Source organism: Rhipicephalus sanguineus, chromosome 3 (assembly GCF_013339695.2).
Source record: "Rhipicephalus sanguineus isolate Rsan-2018 chromosome 3, BIME_Rsan_1.4, whole genome shotgun sequence".
Lineage (NCBI taxonomy): Eukaryota > Metazoa > Arthropoda > Arachnida > Ixodida > Ixodidae > Rhipicephalus > Rhipicephalus sanguineus.
In genome coordinates this window covers 13219660-13234803 of record NC_051178.1, presented here as the reverse complement: position 1 = coordinate 13234803, position 15144 = coordinate 13219660, and the positions used below count along the sequence as shown (strand labels likewise).

The 15144-nt window shown below is 47.6% G+C and overlaps 1 protein-coding gene across 1 annotated transcript in view; it reads left to right on the top strand.

Moving 5' to 3' along the window:
• The first annotated feature begins 3738 nt into the window (after positions 1-3738).
• The window catches only part of LOC119386454 (uncharacterized), a 339529-nt gene continuing 328123 nt past the window's right edge, over positions 3739-15144 (top strand). Inside the window, exon 1 of the mRNA XM_037653740.1 lies at positions 3739-3891. Coding sequence (XP_037509668.1) covers positions 3807-3891 — 85 coding nt within the window. The 5' untranslated portion in view covers positions 3739-3806. The remainder of the gene's footprint in view (positions 3892-15144) is intronic.

Genomic DNA, 15144 nt, shown 5'->3' with positions numbered 1-15144 from the left:
GGTGTTCCAAAGACATTGCACACTCTTTGACGGCACCCCGGGTATAGCGAAGGTAGACGAACGTAAGATAAAAATAGAACCGGGCAACCAGCCAAAAAAGGCGTTTCCTTATCGGGTGCCGGAACTATTAAAGAAGGAAGTCAGCCGGCAAGTTGACGAACTTTTGACTTCGAAGTTGATCTAGCCCACGGAGAGTGAGTTCGCACAGCCGGTAATATGGGTAGGAAAAAAGAGATGGGACTATCCGCATGTGTGTGGACTACAGGGCATTAAATGCCGTCACCAAAGCGGATGCGTTGCCTATGATGAATCCTCAGGAATTGATTTTCCGAGTAGGCAGAGCGCAGTTCATTACGGTAATGGACCTTAGGCGCTTACTGGCAGGTGCCGATGGAAGAGAAGAGTCAGAAATTCACTGCGTTTGTAACGCACGAGGGTCAGTACGCATGGAAAGTGATGCCTTTCGGGCTAAAACATTCCGCGGCAACCTTTCAAAGAATGGTGAATAAACTCTTGTCGCAACATCAAATGTATGCCACGGCATACCTTGATGATATTGCTATTTTTTGTAGCACATGGGAGGAGCACTTAAAGCATCTCGACATTATTCTTAAGGTCTTAGAGAAGGCGGGACTGAAAGCCAGTCCGGAGAAGTGTCAGGTTGCGCAGTCCCACATACATTACCTGGGGCATATTGTCGGTTCAGGGACACATGCACCAGACCCTGAAAAAAATAGCAGCGATTAAGAACCTTGTACCACCGCGCACCAAAAAGGAACTACGCAGCCTGTTAGGACTTTGCGGCTACTATCGCGGGTACGTCCGAGGATATGCAGAGGTGACGAGCGCGCTCACGCTGTTAACGAAGAAAGCGGTACCTAATAAGATATCCTGGCCGGAGGAAGCTCAGGCGGCATTTGAGATTCTCAAACAATCTTTGTGCGAAGCCTTGGCGCTAAACACTCCAGAGCCATCTCAACCCTACCGGCTTTTCACAGACGCATCAGCTACGGCGGCGGGAGCATGTTTGGCGCAAATGTCAGCCGATGGGGAAGAGAAGCCTATCGCCTTCGCAAGCCACCGCTTCTCACTGACCCAGATGCGCTGGTCGACTATTGTGAGGGAAGCGTTCGCAATAATATGGGCCTTAAAGAAGTTTGACTACTGGCTTTTCGGTGCCATAGTAAACGTCATTTCCGACCACAATCCGCTGTCGTACCTTACAACTTCGACTCCGCACGGGACGAAATTGACAAGATGGGCGCTGGCTTTACAGCGATACCATGTGTCAGTACAACATCGGAAGGGCGTATGTTACGGTAATGCGGATGCGTTATCTAGGCTCCAGAATAGTTTATGGAAGCCATCAGAATAACAGTGCCATGCCAAGTGGGGGGGGGGACGTGAATGTTCCTGCCCACTTGCTGCTGTATATTGTGGACTGTGTGATTGTCAATTCAAGAAACAGACACTAGTGATCTTACTGCGTGATACAGCAATGGTGTGCTTGATTGTTTAGCATGTACTTGTTTACGTTTCTTGTATTCTCCTGTCTTGTTGTCTTGCATTTGTGTTTGATGTTTGTGTAGACTGTTGTATAGTTAGAAAGTCCAGTGACCTAATCGCGGCAGTGCTTTATCGTATCACTGAGCGTAAAACAGCCCAGCGTACTCTTTAGGGGGGACGTGTTATGTTTTGCCGCTCATAAGTCGATCGTGCAGAAGGGACGGCGCGGCACTGTACGTTTGTACAAAGCTTCTTTCTCGGCTTCTTTCTCTGCACGGTCTTTGGCTGTGGAATTTCCAATGGAAAGCAAACGGCTTCCTTTGAGCAGCTTGTCTACCCCGCTGGCCCTCAGGGGTTGCGGTTAAGCGACGTCCCCTTCTCAGAGACCGGCTTGGGAAAGAGCGGCCCGAACGCGTGGGAAGATGAGGCGGGCAAACGTCTCCTGCTCCCCGCCGTCGCTCGAAGGGACACTTTAACGACCGACATGTGCTTTCGCAGCAATGCAAGGTCCGAATGCGAGGGAGGCAAGGACACGCAAACGCCTTTTGTTTCCCGGAACCGTTTAACGACTGGCCCTGTGGGTTCAACTCGATGAGTGTGGGAAAATGGCGTGAATGCACCAGGGCTACAATACCGATGTATTTCGAACGTGAGAATCCCTGAAAGCGTGAGATAAGGAGAGGGAGAGCCATGATGGGAAAGAGTGCCAAAGCGCCTGTCTACACTGTAAAGACACTGCTGTCGAGATTAGTGACAGCCCAGTAGGGAGTGGCTTAATCTAAGGATAAACGGATTGGGTAAGGGAATGTTGAGGCGGACCACCAGTGGCCACCTCCCCTTTTCTTTGTTTATCGCAGGGTACTTAAGACTAGACGGAATTCGTTTCCCTTCAGTCTAGGCTGTAATCACTTAACTGATAGATCAGTAAGACTCCGTACGATGCAACTTTTGTCTGGGCCGTAACCACTTAGTGGTCGAACAGTGAGACTCGCTTCGTCGTATGTAGTAACAGTGTTGTAGGGTATAAATTAAGAAAAGTTAAGTAGAAGAGTAAGACGCTGTTGATGTCTATGTTATCATCAGTATGCTTCGGCAAGATGTACATATGACTGTAAATATTTCGCTGCAATATACCTTCAAGTTTTTATTACCTCCAACCTGCCTCCTGCTTCCTCGACGTCGATCATCTCCTTGACGGGACTTCAATCCATATCAAGGAGAAAACGAACAAAGAAAAACATAACTGTACTCTTCAACCTTTTTTTATGTCTTACATATGTTACCCGAGCGTTGCCCCATACATATAACTGAGTGACATAAAGTGACATAAAGAGTCGACGACAAAGCTCGGTCCTAAAGTCCATAATGTGTACGTTGAAGTCGCCGACTAGTATAAAGGATTTGTGCTTGTAGGTGTTTTATATTGTTCTGTTACAATTATGATCGTTCTTCGTCCATTGTGAACCTTTTTTTTTAATTGACATAAATATATATGTTTCCACTATAGCAACGGTTTTCTAACCACCATGACAGCGGACAGTGAGCGTCGACGACAAAGCTAGGTCCTAAGGTCCATAATTTCTACTTTGAAATCGCCGACTAGTATAAAGGGTTTGTGCTTATGGGTGTTTTATATTGTTGTGTCACAATTATGATTGATGTGAGTCTATTGTTAAACCTTTCTTAGGGAATTTTACACTGTGCTGTGCCGTGAGCACGAACACCACACGACGATCAAGCCTAGACCCTAAGCTGCTTCGCCCCCAAAAGCACCGGCATGGCTCTGTGGTAGAACACTTGGTTGCCACGCAGAGGGCCCAGGTTCGAACTCCGTTCCATCCCTGATATGTTTTCTTATTTCGCTTTTTTTGTTATTTCGTGCTATAGCGGTTACAGACAGCGGTGGCCACGGACAAATACGGCGCCGAAAACGGCCGTTGTTGTGATCTCACAACAGCTTTCGCTGTAAAAACAAACACAAGTCAGAATGGCACTAATATGATCGCAAGAAGGCAGCGAAAATAAATAGAAAACACCGGTTAAATTCTGCCCGCAAGCTGTTCCCCTGACAATTGTAAACAACGCGAGTTCTTTGCTCTTCCGCTATGGTTAATGCGCTGCAGCTGAGTACGAGCTTCTCGCGATTAGTGCACCGCCTGTTATCGCGTCACGCAGCGCTTATCGATAGCGCTTTCCGACGACCCCGTCCGTTCAGATATTGCGCTTAGACAAAACACGCGTGCTTGCCTCGTGTGACCCAGATATGCTTGAAAGCCACCTCTGGACGGAACGCTGTGAAAATGGAGCTCATCAATACAGGCTTTTCTGTGCCCAAGAGGTGGGAGTTTGGCTCGACAGACATCATTGTGCCGGAGCTGTCTTTTGGTGAGTGCTACCCAAGCGATTGCGCGCACGAACACGCAGGAAGGCTGCATGTGCGGAGTAAACGATCAAAATTTCTTGCACTGCCGTAAAAAGCAGCGCGAAAACAACGGACGAACACACAGACATAAATGGGCGCTGACTTCCAGCTGGTTTATTTTTGTAGAAGCACAGAATTTAAGGTAGGTCACCACCATCAAAAACGCATTCAAAAAATGATTTTTTTTAAATTTGGCATTTTCAAGCTCCTTGTCTATTCAGGAATATTTAGCAAAAAGAATTATGTAAGTATCTGGAGCTGTTCGAATGTTATGACCATTTTTCCAATCCCTCTTAGACGCATTCGAAACCGAAACTGAAGGTTTCCGATTTCACAACACTTGCCATGTCATCATAAATGTTTTCCTCATACATATTACGTAATGCTAAGATGTCTAAGTAGATTCCTAAGCTTGTGGGGCGTGATGGCTTCGACTTATTTGAAAATTCCCACTACACAGCTGCGGCACTCTGTTGTTTAGGTTGCGCGCGTTTTCTTTCGGCTGTCTGTGCTTTTTCCTACACCACTTCGAGCTCATCGACTTAGTTCTGGCCTTTCAAGGAGAAAGTTATAGTAGTCCATGAAATGTGGCAAAGTATAGGGCGAAAAAGAAGCATCAACGCAACTTATGGAATGAATATGCCAAGCGTGGACCCGCTGTGGCGCATGTAGATCAGAGTGAGCTGGAGACGCAAAACGAGCTAGAAAAAAAAAAATTGGCCGCGTATCTGCGTGCTTCGCTGCAAATGTCGTGTAAAGACGATAGAAGAGGCGCTGTGTGAGATATGGACGCCATCTGGCAATACGTCGGAAAACATGAGTGCTGTGTTGCGGGCTGGTAGTCCCGGCGCAGCAGCAGGCGAAGGCCGGCGGTGACCAACGCGACCGGCGGGGACACCAGCCAGCCCGAACACGCGGTTTGGCGCGAAGCGCTGTAGCAGAAGAAACGTCTTCACTCAACGAGTACTCTCCACACACTCTTTTATTTACACGTCGCCTGGGTAAAACAGGAATGCCAGAGTGGCGCCTACAACCGGCAGCCTGAAGGCCGCCCTCAAAGCTGCTTTTTCATTTTTTTTTACATTTTTGGCCTTCTCAAAAATAAAGTTTTTCACCACCACCCCATGGCATTCGTACAGTGCAATACAGAACCGAAACCGGAACACAACAATGAGCTCGTGCAGAGGGCACGGAGGAAGGCAAGTCTCAGCGCAGTCACATTTTCAGCGCAGCTTAAGAAACTAGGGTCTTTAAAATTACCTATGTATGCATTTTCTATTTGAACACACCGCCTAATAATTACCTAGTGATGTTGCGCCTCATATATGCGCGATATTTATTTTTGAGCGACAACGTTCACAAGTATGAACACCCGTACCAGTTCAAGACGGCTGGCCCTTGGGCAAGTGGTTCAACTTTGGCCGAGTGGCTGAATCGAGGGACGTGCCGACAAACAGAAAGACAGGCAGGAAGACAGACCAAAATTTCTCCGTTTAAGTATCCTAAGAAAGACTATCGTCTTTAATATATGCTCGTCAGGTAGCTCAAAAGGAGAATGCGGCGCTTTAGAGGAGGTCCGAAGCTGTGATCCTGGAGAATTTCAGACATATTGAATGTTTCTTTAATATATAGACATCCGATTCAAATCTTTAAAGCCATTTTTCTCAAAACATGATTTTTTGCATCCTACACTTACGCGAAGAGTGATAACTTTCCTTCTGATAAACATTTCTACATATGATTTTGCATACTATTTCTCTACAGGTTGAGTAGTGCATTCAAGCAGAATTATTGAAAACGAGCTGTAACTTTTTCTATTAGGGCCAATTGTGTGCAAAAGAAACCTTTCAAATATAAACTTTTTCATTCTTTTTACGATAACGCGCCTTAGATCAGAGATGGGGTGATGGTGGAGGTTAGGTGCACAAGATAGTGTCCTCACTACGTACCTGACAAGTCTTGTCTCAATCACACCAACCATGTCGTAGATATGACTGTTGGCGCAACATGCATATTTAGGCAGATTTTGATTTTTATGAATTTTGTTTTTTTTGCATTTTCAGCAGTTTCATCATTCTAAAACTTAAATTTACCTAAGCCCTACAAGCCAAAACCGTAATTATAACTTTGGACTGCAAGTGTAAAATTTTTTCTCTAAGGTGGTGACCTACCTTAAAGCATTGACATATCACAAGGAGCAGATAATCACATCATGCGCAGACATTCGCTTTCTTTGTGAAGAAGAACAATCGAAGGGGTGCTTACACACTGATCACCATGTTTATCAATCAAGTCAGCTTCTATAACCAATCTCACGTGAGATCTGTTCTCACTTTCTGGGGACGGCACTCAACTCCAGAAACTGATACAACGCAAAGCACCCGTAGCGAGAACAATGACGAGCTAGGTTGTCTTGTCTTCCTTATTGTTTTGGACGTTGTACTTGTGCTCATTAAATATAAAATTGAGGCACATGCCCTGAGAACAGTTTGCCGCAAGATAACGGCACACTACATACAACGGGGACTGTGCACTGGACAAACGTATCCTTATTCTTATGCTTATCCTTACTCTAGTACCTGCTGCAACTTTTCTGCGATTCGGGTCAGTGATCCTGCAAATCTTGGACAGCTCATCAGGTGCAGAAAATGCAACACGAACATTAGCTCGCAGAGCCATCTTTTTCAGATTCTTAGAAAGAGCATGCGAATATGACACTGCGGTTTTTCGCGTTTCTGCAGACAACCTGCAAACCTTTGCTTGTCAGTCTCGACAATCAGAAATTGCGATCACCAGATTTCGATTACAATAACAGAGAGCTGAGCTAGTTGGGAAGTATTCATTCTAAAAAGACAGGCCGTGCAAACACGGACACAAGAAAGAAGCCAGGACGCCACAAACGCCGACTAACAACTGAATAGATGCACAACGGCGGAAAAGAAAGAAGGCACGAAAACTTATCTGCGCATGCCCATGCAATAGGCGAACCTATCAGTCCGGCACGCGTTGGGGCCTACGCGAAAGATAACTGTTAAGGCATTTGGTTTCATCTTTATGCAAGTTAATCGACAGTTGGCTGACGCATGCGCTACCACTATTCTCGATATGCCATGCCTCAATCGTCAGACGCGTTTCTTCATTCCTATGTCGATCGGTACAAAACTGCGCATTCATAAAATTTTGGCGTGCATTTACACTCTCGACAACGTAACGATAGATTAGAAGGTGAGCCTCTGGTTAGTGAACTTTTAGGTTCTACTACTCTCTGGTTAATGCAGCGGCCCGTCTGTCCTGCGTAGAGGCGGCCGCAGCTGAACGGAACCTTATACACCACACTTGTACGGTAATCAGTGAATTTGTTTGTGTTTTACGAAACGAATATCGGTTCGCTTCTTGTCTATTACTGGCTCATTCTTCCTCTGCACAGCGGCACATATCTTACCTAGCTTATTGGGAGCCGTGAAAACAACATTAACGGCGTATCTACTTCCTAATTTCTTTCGCCTGTGAGATACGCAATGAATGTACGGTATACCCACGGCACGTTTCTTCCTACCCCGCAGGGGCGTCTGCGCGAGCAGGCGTTTGGTGTGTAGCGACACCACTGACCCGAGCTAACGGGGGGGCTTCGGCCCCTCCCACGCCTAGCCGTGCATGGCTCTGCCGTGTCCGGGGAAAAGGGGATCCTGGGGGTTGAGCAGGCGCCGGGTGTGTGGACCTTTAAGGACCCCCGGCAGAGGCAACACACCCCTTTGGCCCCGGCTTCACGTAGACGGCACTTCTGGGCTGACCCACCCAGGAAAATCGGCGGTCACCTTTTCCTATCCCTCTCTCTGATCTTTCACTTTCCTATCTTCTTTCGTCGCTGTCCTGTCTCCTATTCCCTTCAGTTACTTCGCAATTTTCATAGGTGGCTTGGGTTAACCTTGTGCAAGTAGCCAACCTTGGTCTATGCGCATTTGGTTATAGTAGCGGTGTACGGCTGGCGTCTGCATGTTTTCAATTCCGTGAATCTTGTAGCGTCCCCATGTTGGGCTCCGTGGTGGGTGGCCGCCATCGCTGCCGAATCATCTTCCATTATTATGCATAGAGCATTCCTATTAATAAGCGATCGTGCCGCTTCAAAGCGTGTACGCACCGAAGACCTCAACTTTCTAAGCCGACCAAAAGAAATATTCCCTACCTATCACGTAGTGCACTGTGAAAAGACTGACAAAACAGCTAGAACCGTGTCCCCATTTGTAGTATCCAGAACACTGACAGCCACCTTAGGTGCTGGTTATAAAGTTACAAAAATGGCCAGTGGCGACCTGCTTCTCCAACTTCATGACAAAATACAGTTTGAGAAATTAAACAACCTCGTAACTTTCGGCGAAATCCACATCACTGTCACACCCCATCGATCCATGAATTCCGCACGTGGAGTCGTATCAGATACAGACCTCCTCGATCTTACTGAGACGGAACTCCTCGAAGGCTGGAAAGACCAGCACGTGACCAATGTGAAGCTAATTACAATCAGGAGAAACAACCAAAAATTCCCACTAAACACTTAATACTCAGCTTTTCTACAAGTGAACTGCCACAGAGCATTGAAACTGGGTACACAAAAAATTACACCATCTCCCGCTAAAGGGGACCATGAGGCGATGCGAAGCCGGAGCACTTGCACGATCGCGTTCCGTTGGCGTTCGTTGGGCATGCTACCGACCTCGCGTCGTGGAACGCGAATAGGGACGCTACGCGCGTCGTATCTTCCATATAGCCTGGCCGTTAGTTCTCACAGGGCGAGCGGGGAACGCGGTAGACAGGCGGGCGAGAGGGGGGCAGCGTGGGAGAGGAGAGAGAAGCGGAGGGGACGCGCATGCGCACGAGCTCATCGCGGCGTTGCGCAGGAGAGAATTGCGGCATGTCTAGCCCGCGTTTCAGAGGAAGAGTGGAAAGGGGGAGGGGAGAGGGAAAGTGGAGAGGGGTAGGAGAGAGGGAAAGTGGAGAGGGAACGTGGAGAGGGGAGGGGAGTGGGTGAGTGGAGAGGGTATGCGCATGCGCAGTAAGGGTGGTCACGCCGCACACCACCACCACCACCACCGGATTGAGCTCCGCCTTAAGATACTTCACATCTAAAACAGCTATTAGACCATACATCCCGAACCCCCGCAGATGCTTCCAATGTCAAAGATTTGGCCACGGCTCTCAGAGCTGCCGTGGTCGACCTACCTGTGCGAAATGTGGTGTCCAAGGCCATGCCTCGGACACCTGTAATGAAACGCCACACTGTGTGAACTGCGACGGCGACCACGCTGCGTATTCACGTGCCTGCCCAAACTGGAAAAAGGAAAAAGACATCATTTCATTGAAGGTCCGAGAAAACATCTCATTCAAAGAAGCACGATGAAGGTGCTCGGCCTTTCACGGCCAAACCTATGCTGATGCGGCGCGTCAGGGGGCAGCGTCGCATCGGCCACCGCCACTGTCCCGGCCCACGCAAAGTGGGCCACCGACCGTGGCGGCTGCCTCCGTGGTGGCAGCAGTCAAGACTGCTCCACCTACCAAGCCACTGATCCAGGCGACTCCAGGGTCGTCGGGTGTTACGACCACGCCTTGCCAGGCGAGGTCGGAAAACCGAACTAGCAGCTCGCGTACGCGGGCGTCCATTGCCTCGTTAGAGGCACTGGACACAACCCCGGTACCCCTGGTACCGAAAGAGCGGCGTAGCTCCTTGGAGCGCGCTAAGAAAACAAAAAAGCCGATAACGGGGCCCAATGACGGCCCTGTTACTTGAGCTCTAACTTTCCACTTAAGCAACAGTAACTTCTTTTTCGTACACACAGCACTACCTAACTTCCAATATGGAAGCACAAATTATACAATGGAACGTCAGAGGACTCCTTAGAAATCTCGACGATGTCCAAGAACTATTACGCAAACACTCACCAAAAGTGCTGTGTGTACAAGAAACACACTTAAAATCCAAACGCACCAACTTCCTACGTAGTTACATTATTTTCCGAAAGGACCGGAACGATGCCATGGCATCATCCGGTGGTGTAGCCGTTGCAGTTAATCAAGGAATAGCATGTACACACTTACCACTCCAAACGTCCCTCGAGGCAATGGCTGTTCGAGCGGTTCTTTTGAACAAACTCGTCACCATTTGCTCGCTCTACATACCGCCACACTACCAACTGCAAAAACATTAATTTCAGTCTAATAAATGAACTCCCCGAACCTTACCTGGTCCTTGGGGACTTTAATGCACATAGCAGTCTATGGGGCGACTCTCGCTGCGATGCACGAGGTCGTCTGATTGAACAGTTCCTCTTCTCTTCCGGTGCGTGTCTGTTGCATCTGAAAGAGCCAACATATTATAACCTGGCTAACAATACCTACTCGTCCATAGATCTCACCATTACATCTCCATCACTTCTACCTTTATTCAAATGAAAAGTTGGTGATAATCCTTATGGAAGCGACCACTTTCCAATAGTTCTGAGTGCACCGATAATGTATGAATGCCCCCCATAGTTTCCCAAATGGAACATTGAAAAAGCCGATTGGGAAAAGTTTCGCAAAGTTTCTAGTTGGACTGTTATGTGTGGTTTAAACATAGATGGAGCCGTAGAGTACTTCACAGCTTTTCTCACGGATGCTGCAACTAAGTGCATCCCACAAACAACTGGATTGTCCGGGAAACGACGTGTCCCGTGGTGGAACACTGAGTGTCAAAAGGAACTTTTACCCTTTCTTTCGGCCCACTCGAAAACCGTGCAGAGGGGCATTGCAATGCTTTCCCTGGGGTCCGCACTTCGGAAGTCGTGTCCGCATCTCATGAAGTCTAGTTTTAGTGCACAATTAGACCGTTTGAAGGTCGCCGGGTTCCCTAGCTCGATTTTGTATGCGGTTGCGGAATGCCTTCTGCAGAAGGTAAAAAAAGGCCCAACGGAAGCACGAAAGGATAAAGAACGGCCGGAGGTGGTGCCTTATATTCATAAGGTTACACACAACCTAAAAAAGGTGGCGAGTCGGCATGGTGTACCGCTGGTGTTCGCCGCCCCAAACAAACTGGCGAAGTTGTGCCCTCGCATCAATGGAAGTCATGCTAAACAGCCGAAAGGCTGCAAAAAGAAGCATGCGAGGCCGTTCACGAAGTGCGCCACCGGAGTGGTTTACGAGATACCCCTATCGTGCGGGAAGAGCTATGTTGGCCAAACGGGGCGCTGCGTTCAGAGGCGTAGCCAAGGGGGGGGGGGGGGGGTTGGGGGGGGTTCAACCCCCCCCCCGCCGAAATTTTGTAGTTTTGCTTGCGTATATATACACGCATACATACAAACGCACGCACGAACATACATAAGGCATGGCTGAACCCCCCCGAAAAAAATTTCTGGCTCCGCCCCTGGCTGCGTTAATGATCGAGCGAGGGAACACGCTCTCACGGTAAAGAATAAGGACGGTGCGCATTTAAGCGCGCATGTCGCTTCATGTGGACGCACACCATGCTTCACGCAGATTAGGATCCTGGGAAAAAGTAAAAGCAAGGTAGCGCGGGAAATTTTGGAGGCATATCACATAATGAAACGGGGTATCAATTGTGCTAGCGAGACGTCACTCAGCCTGTCTGACTCGGAAGTACGGTATCTAGAGAGAATGTGTCCGATAGCATGATTAGGTAAGCGAGCATGTTGCGCATGTGTTGATGAGAAGTGGTTGTATATTAGCCTGTTTCCTCAAGGAATAAACAGTTATAAGTGAGCGCCCGTCCTGTCTTGTGTTTCTTATTCTGTGTGAATGTGAATTTGGCGCGAAGTTGACTATTTAATTCAGACATGTACCAACTAGCCCGACAGCCAGTTCTACTAGAGTATATTTTTTCTACAGAGGGCTCTTCTTCCTTTTGTGTTCCTGCTGCCTTTCGTCATCCAAACGTATTGATTGCCAACATCCTTCGCGCAACATGCCGTGCCCGGTACATTGGATTTTGTGTCAAGAAAGGACTCGTTCGCGAAGAAGTAAGTGTCATGTTTGGTCCAGTTCGGCCTCCCTGGTCTCACGTTAAACGAATTTCCAAGATTGAGCGTTCGGAGATGTGGCGTCAAGTGCGCCTTTTCAGTGACTGGCTCAGAGTGGTGTGTTATAGCCAGTTTCCCGAGTGGCTCGCCTTGAGGAATTTACGTGCTATGAGGCAGCTTGCGGCTCGGTTAATTGAAGGAAACTGGATGTGTATTCTCAAGCAATTGTTGACCAGAATAAGGACAGACAGTGGGACTGAAGGAAAGAAGAACGTGGTTGTTCTTGGGGGTGCCGCTTTGCCTGCTAATGGTACGCAAATACTGGAAAAAGGTCCAAAGTTTGGCCTTGAGCCCTGCGTAGCTGCGCACGAAATGATTGCCATGAACAGAGGGGTGGCAAAAAGAGCAAGCCAAGAAGCACAGGAGAGGTGTTTGCTCGAAGGGATGGACTGCCTGCACAGACAAACACCACGGAGCGGAGGGAACCCTACGGATCGCCAGGTTTCCGGTGTCGTGAAATTTTCCAAGGACAGTGGTCTGAAGCCTGTGCAAGCGGATAAGGACGGTGGTTTTGTTGTGCTTCCATGTGAACTTTATGGGGACAAGGCTGGACAAGCTGTTATGAAAAACTTTGTGACTGTAAAGCGAAATGTGGCTAGAGCCAAGGGGGAGATTTTAAAGCTATGTAAAAGGTATGCGCTTGATAATTTGGCAAAAGAAATAGTTAAGAGTAAAAGGGAGGCGCTAGATATTTTCTTTACAGCAAAGACGCACAAACCGAGCATTCCGTTTAGGGCGATTGTAAGTGAAAAAGAATCGTGGCAAAGAAACGTCAGCCGCTTTCTGACAAAAAAGCTTAACCTGCTTAGGGTTAGTGATCCCTTCATGGTCAAGAAGTCTGAAGATTTGATTGAGTGCCTGCAGGATAACCATAATATTGGTTTTGCATTCTCAGTAGACATTGAGGATTTATTTAATTCAGTGCCACATGATGGTCTTTTTAAGGCAGTGATGACCTGTATTGATGAGAACGGAATTGTTGACTTTCAAGGTTCAGTAGGCATGCTTGCGGATAGGTTTTTATCACTGCTGGAAGCCTATCTTGACTCCACTTTTGTGTCATATGAGGGTAAAATTTATCTGCAGCGCCAAGGAATTTGCATTGGGTCATGTGTTACTCCTTTGCTGTGCAACATTTTTCTTTCACAGATTGACAAAACACTGGAGCAAATGTTTAGCAATGAAATGGTTTTTAAAGTTTTTAGATACGTAGACAATTTTCTGATTTTACTAAAAAAAACGGGAAGATTTGACGAACCAAGTAATGGTGGATAAGGTTTTAGAGACTTTTCGGCAGAACGGACAAGGTTTGTCCTTTACGCATGAACTGCCTGACGATGGGGTCCTACAGTTTAAAACTAACCCTTTGTGACAGTCATGTTTGCTGGTGTTTTTCCCCCCGTGCGAAGAAGGAACTTTTACCCTTTGGTTCGGCCCACTCGAAAACCGTGAAGAGGGGCATTGCAATGCTTTCCCTGGGGTCCGCACTTCGGAAGTCGTGTCCGCATCTCATGAAGTCTAGTTTTAGTGCACAATTAGACCGTTTGAAGGTCGCCGGGTTCCCTAGCTCGATTTTGTATGCGGTTGCGGAATGCCTTCTGCAGAAGGTAAAAAAAAGGCCCAACGGAGCACGAAAGGATAAAGAACGGCCGGAGGTGGTGCCTTATATTCATAAGGTTACACACAACCTAAAAAAGGTGGCGAGTCGGCATGGTGTACCGCTGGTGTTCGCCGCCCCAAACAAACTGGCGAAGTTGTGCCCTCGCATCAATGGAAGTCATGCTAAACAGCCGAAAGGCTGCAAAAAGAAGCATGCGCGGCCGTTCACGAAGTGCGCCACCGGATTGGTTTACGACATACCCCTATCGTGCGGGAAGAGCTATGTTGGCCAAACGGGGCGCTGCGTTAATGATCGAGCGAGGGAACACGCTCTCACGGCAAAGAATAAGGCCGATGCGCAGTTAGGCGCGCATGTCGCTTCATGTGGATGCACACCATGCTTCACGCAGATTAGGATCCTGGGAAAAAGTAAAAGCAAGGTAGCGCGGGAAATTTCAGAGGCATATCACATAAAGAAACGGGCAGGGCTGGGCAGAGATACTCGGAAAAGTATTCCGGAATACAGATATCGAAATACATGGACCGGAAGCCTAAAATACAGATAGTGAGATACATTTGCCTTTAGTGTAACGGGATATTTCGGAGATACTTTTGCAATATGACGAAAAAAGTATTCCGGAATACAGATACTGCAAAGATACTAGAATACTTCTTTTTTATTTCAAAGATGCTCGTACTCCGCAAGGACATTTATAAGTGCAGCCTAATGGTGTAAGTAAAGTTGCAGTGCATTGAAACTTTTAGTTTATTTGTTTATTACGCTACCCTCACCGCCATTAAGACATCACAGAGGGGGAGGGGGGCTAACAAAGTACATAATTAGTAATAATGACATAATTACACATATCAATCGCAATAAAAAAGTACACTATTTCACAGCAACAGTAACAAGCATTGGGCATCGAAATCGACATGCTTGGTGACAACTAAATGAGCTATGCTAGAAATAGCATAGTTTAAGCAAATCAATCGAATCACTAATGAACACCAGTGAATTGAGAAAAAGTATACATTTACTTTGCACGTAAGATCGGCTTTGCTGAGTAGGTTGCTGTGTGAGCTTCTGAAGCAGGCTGTCTTCTAGGCAGCGTCGATTCGGCCTCAGCACAAGACTCGCGAAAGAAAAAAAAGTCTAGAGCTGCAGACGGGCACAAATTCGTGTTATATTGAATAAATACCGCCTTAATAGCCGGATAGCTCTGGAGCGCGGCGACATCTCTTCTCGCGCCATCTAGATACTGAAACACTTCCTCCCTCACATGGGTTGTTCTGACCGCTCAGAAGCCCAAGTCGGTCCCCATCTTCGGAATCCTCAGCCGTCTGGCCCGGTCAGCGCCGGGTCAGACGACTCAGGATTCCGCTGCCGATATAGGCCGGTCATAATTACATACGCGCAATGGAGACCAATATGTCGAAACTGCGCAATCCAAAAATTGGCTTCCTAAAATCACGTTCTTTGGGAGTGAGAGGGTGTAAGCCCACCCAAATAGCTACTGCAAGCTCTCTAAACAAACGTGGAATGGGGGACAG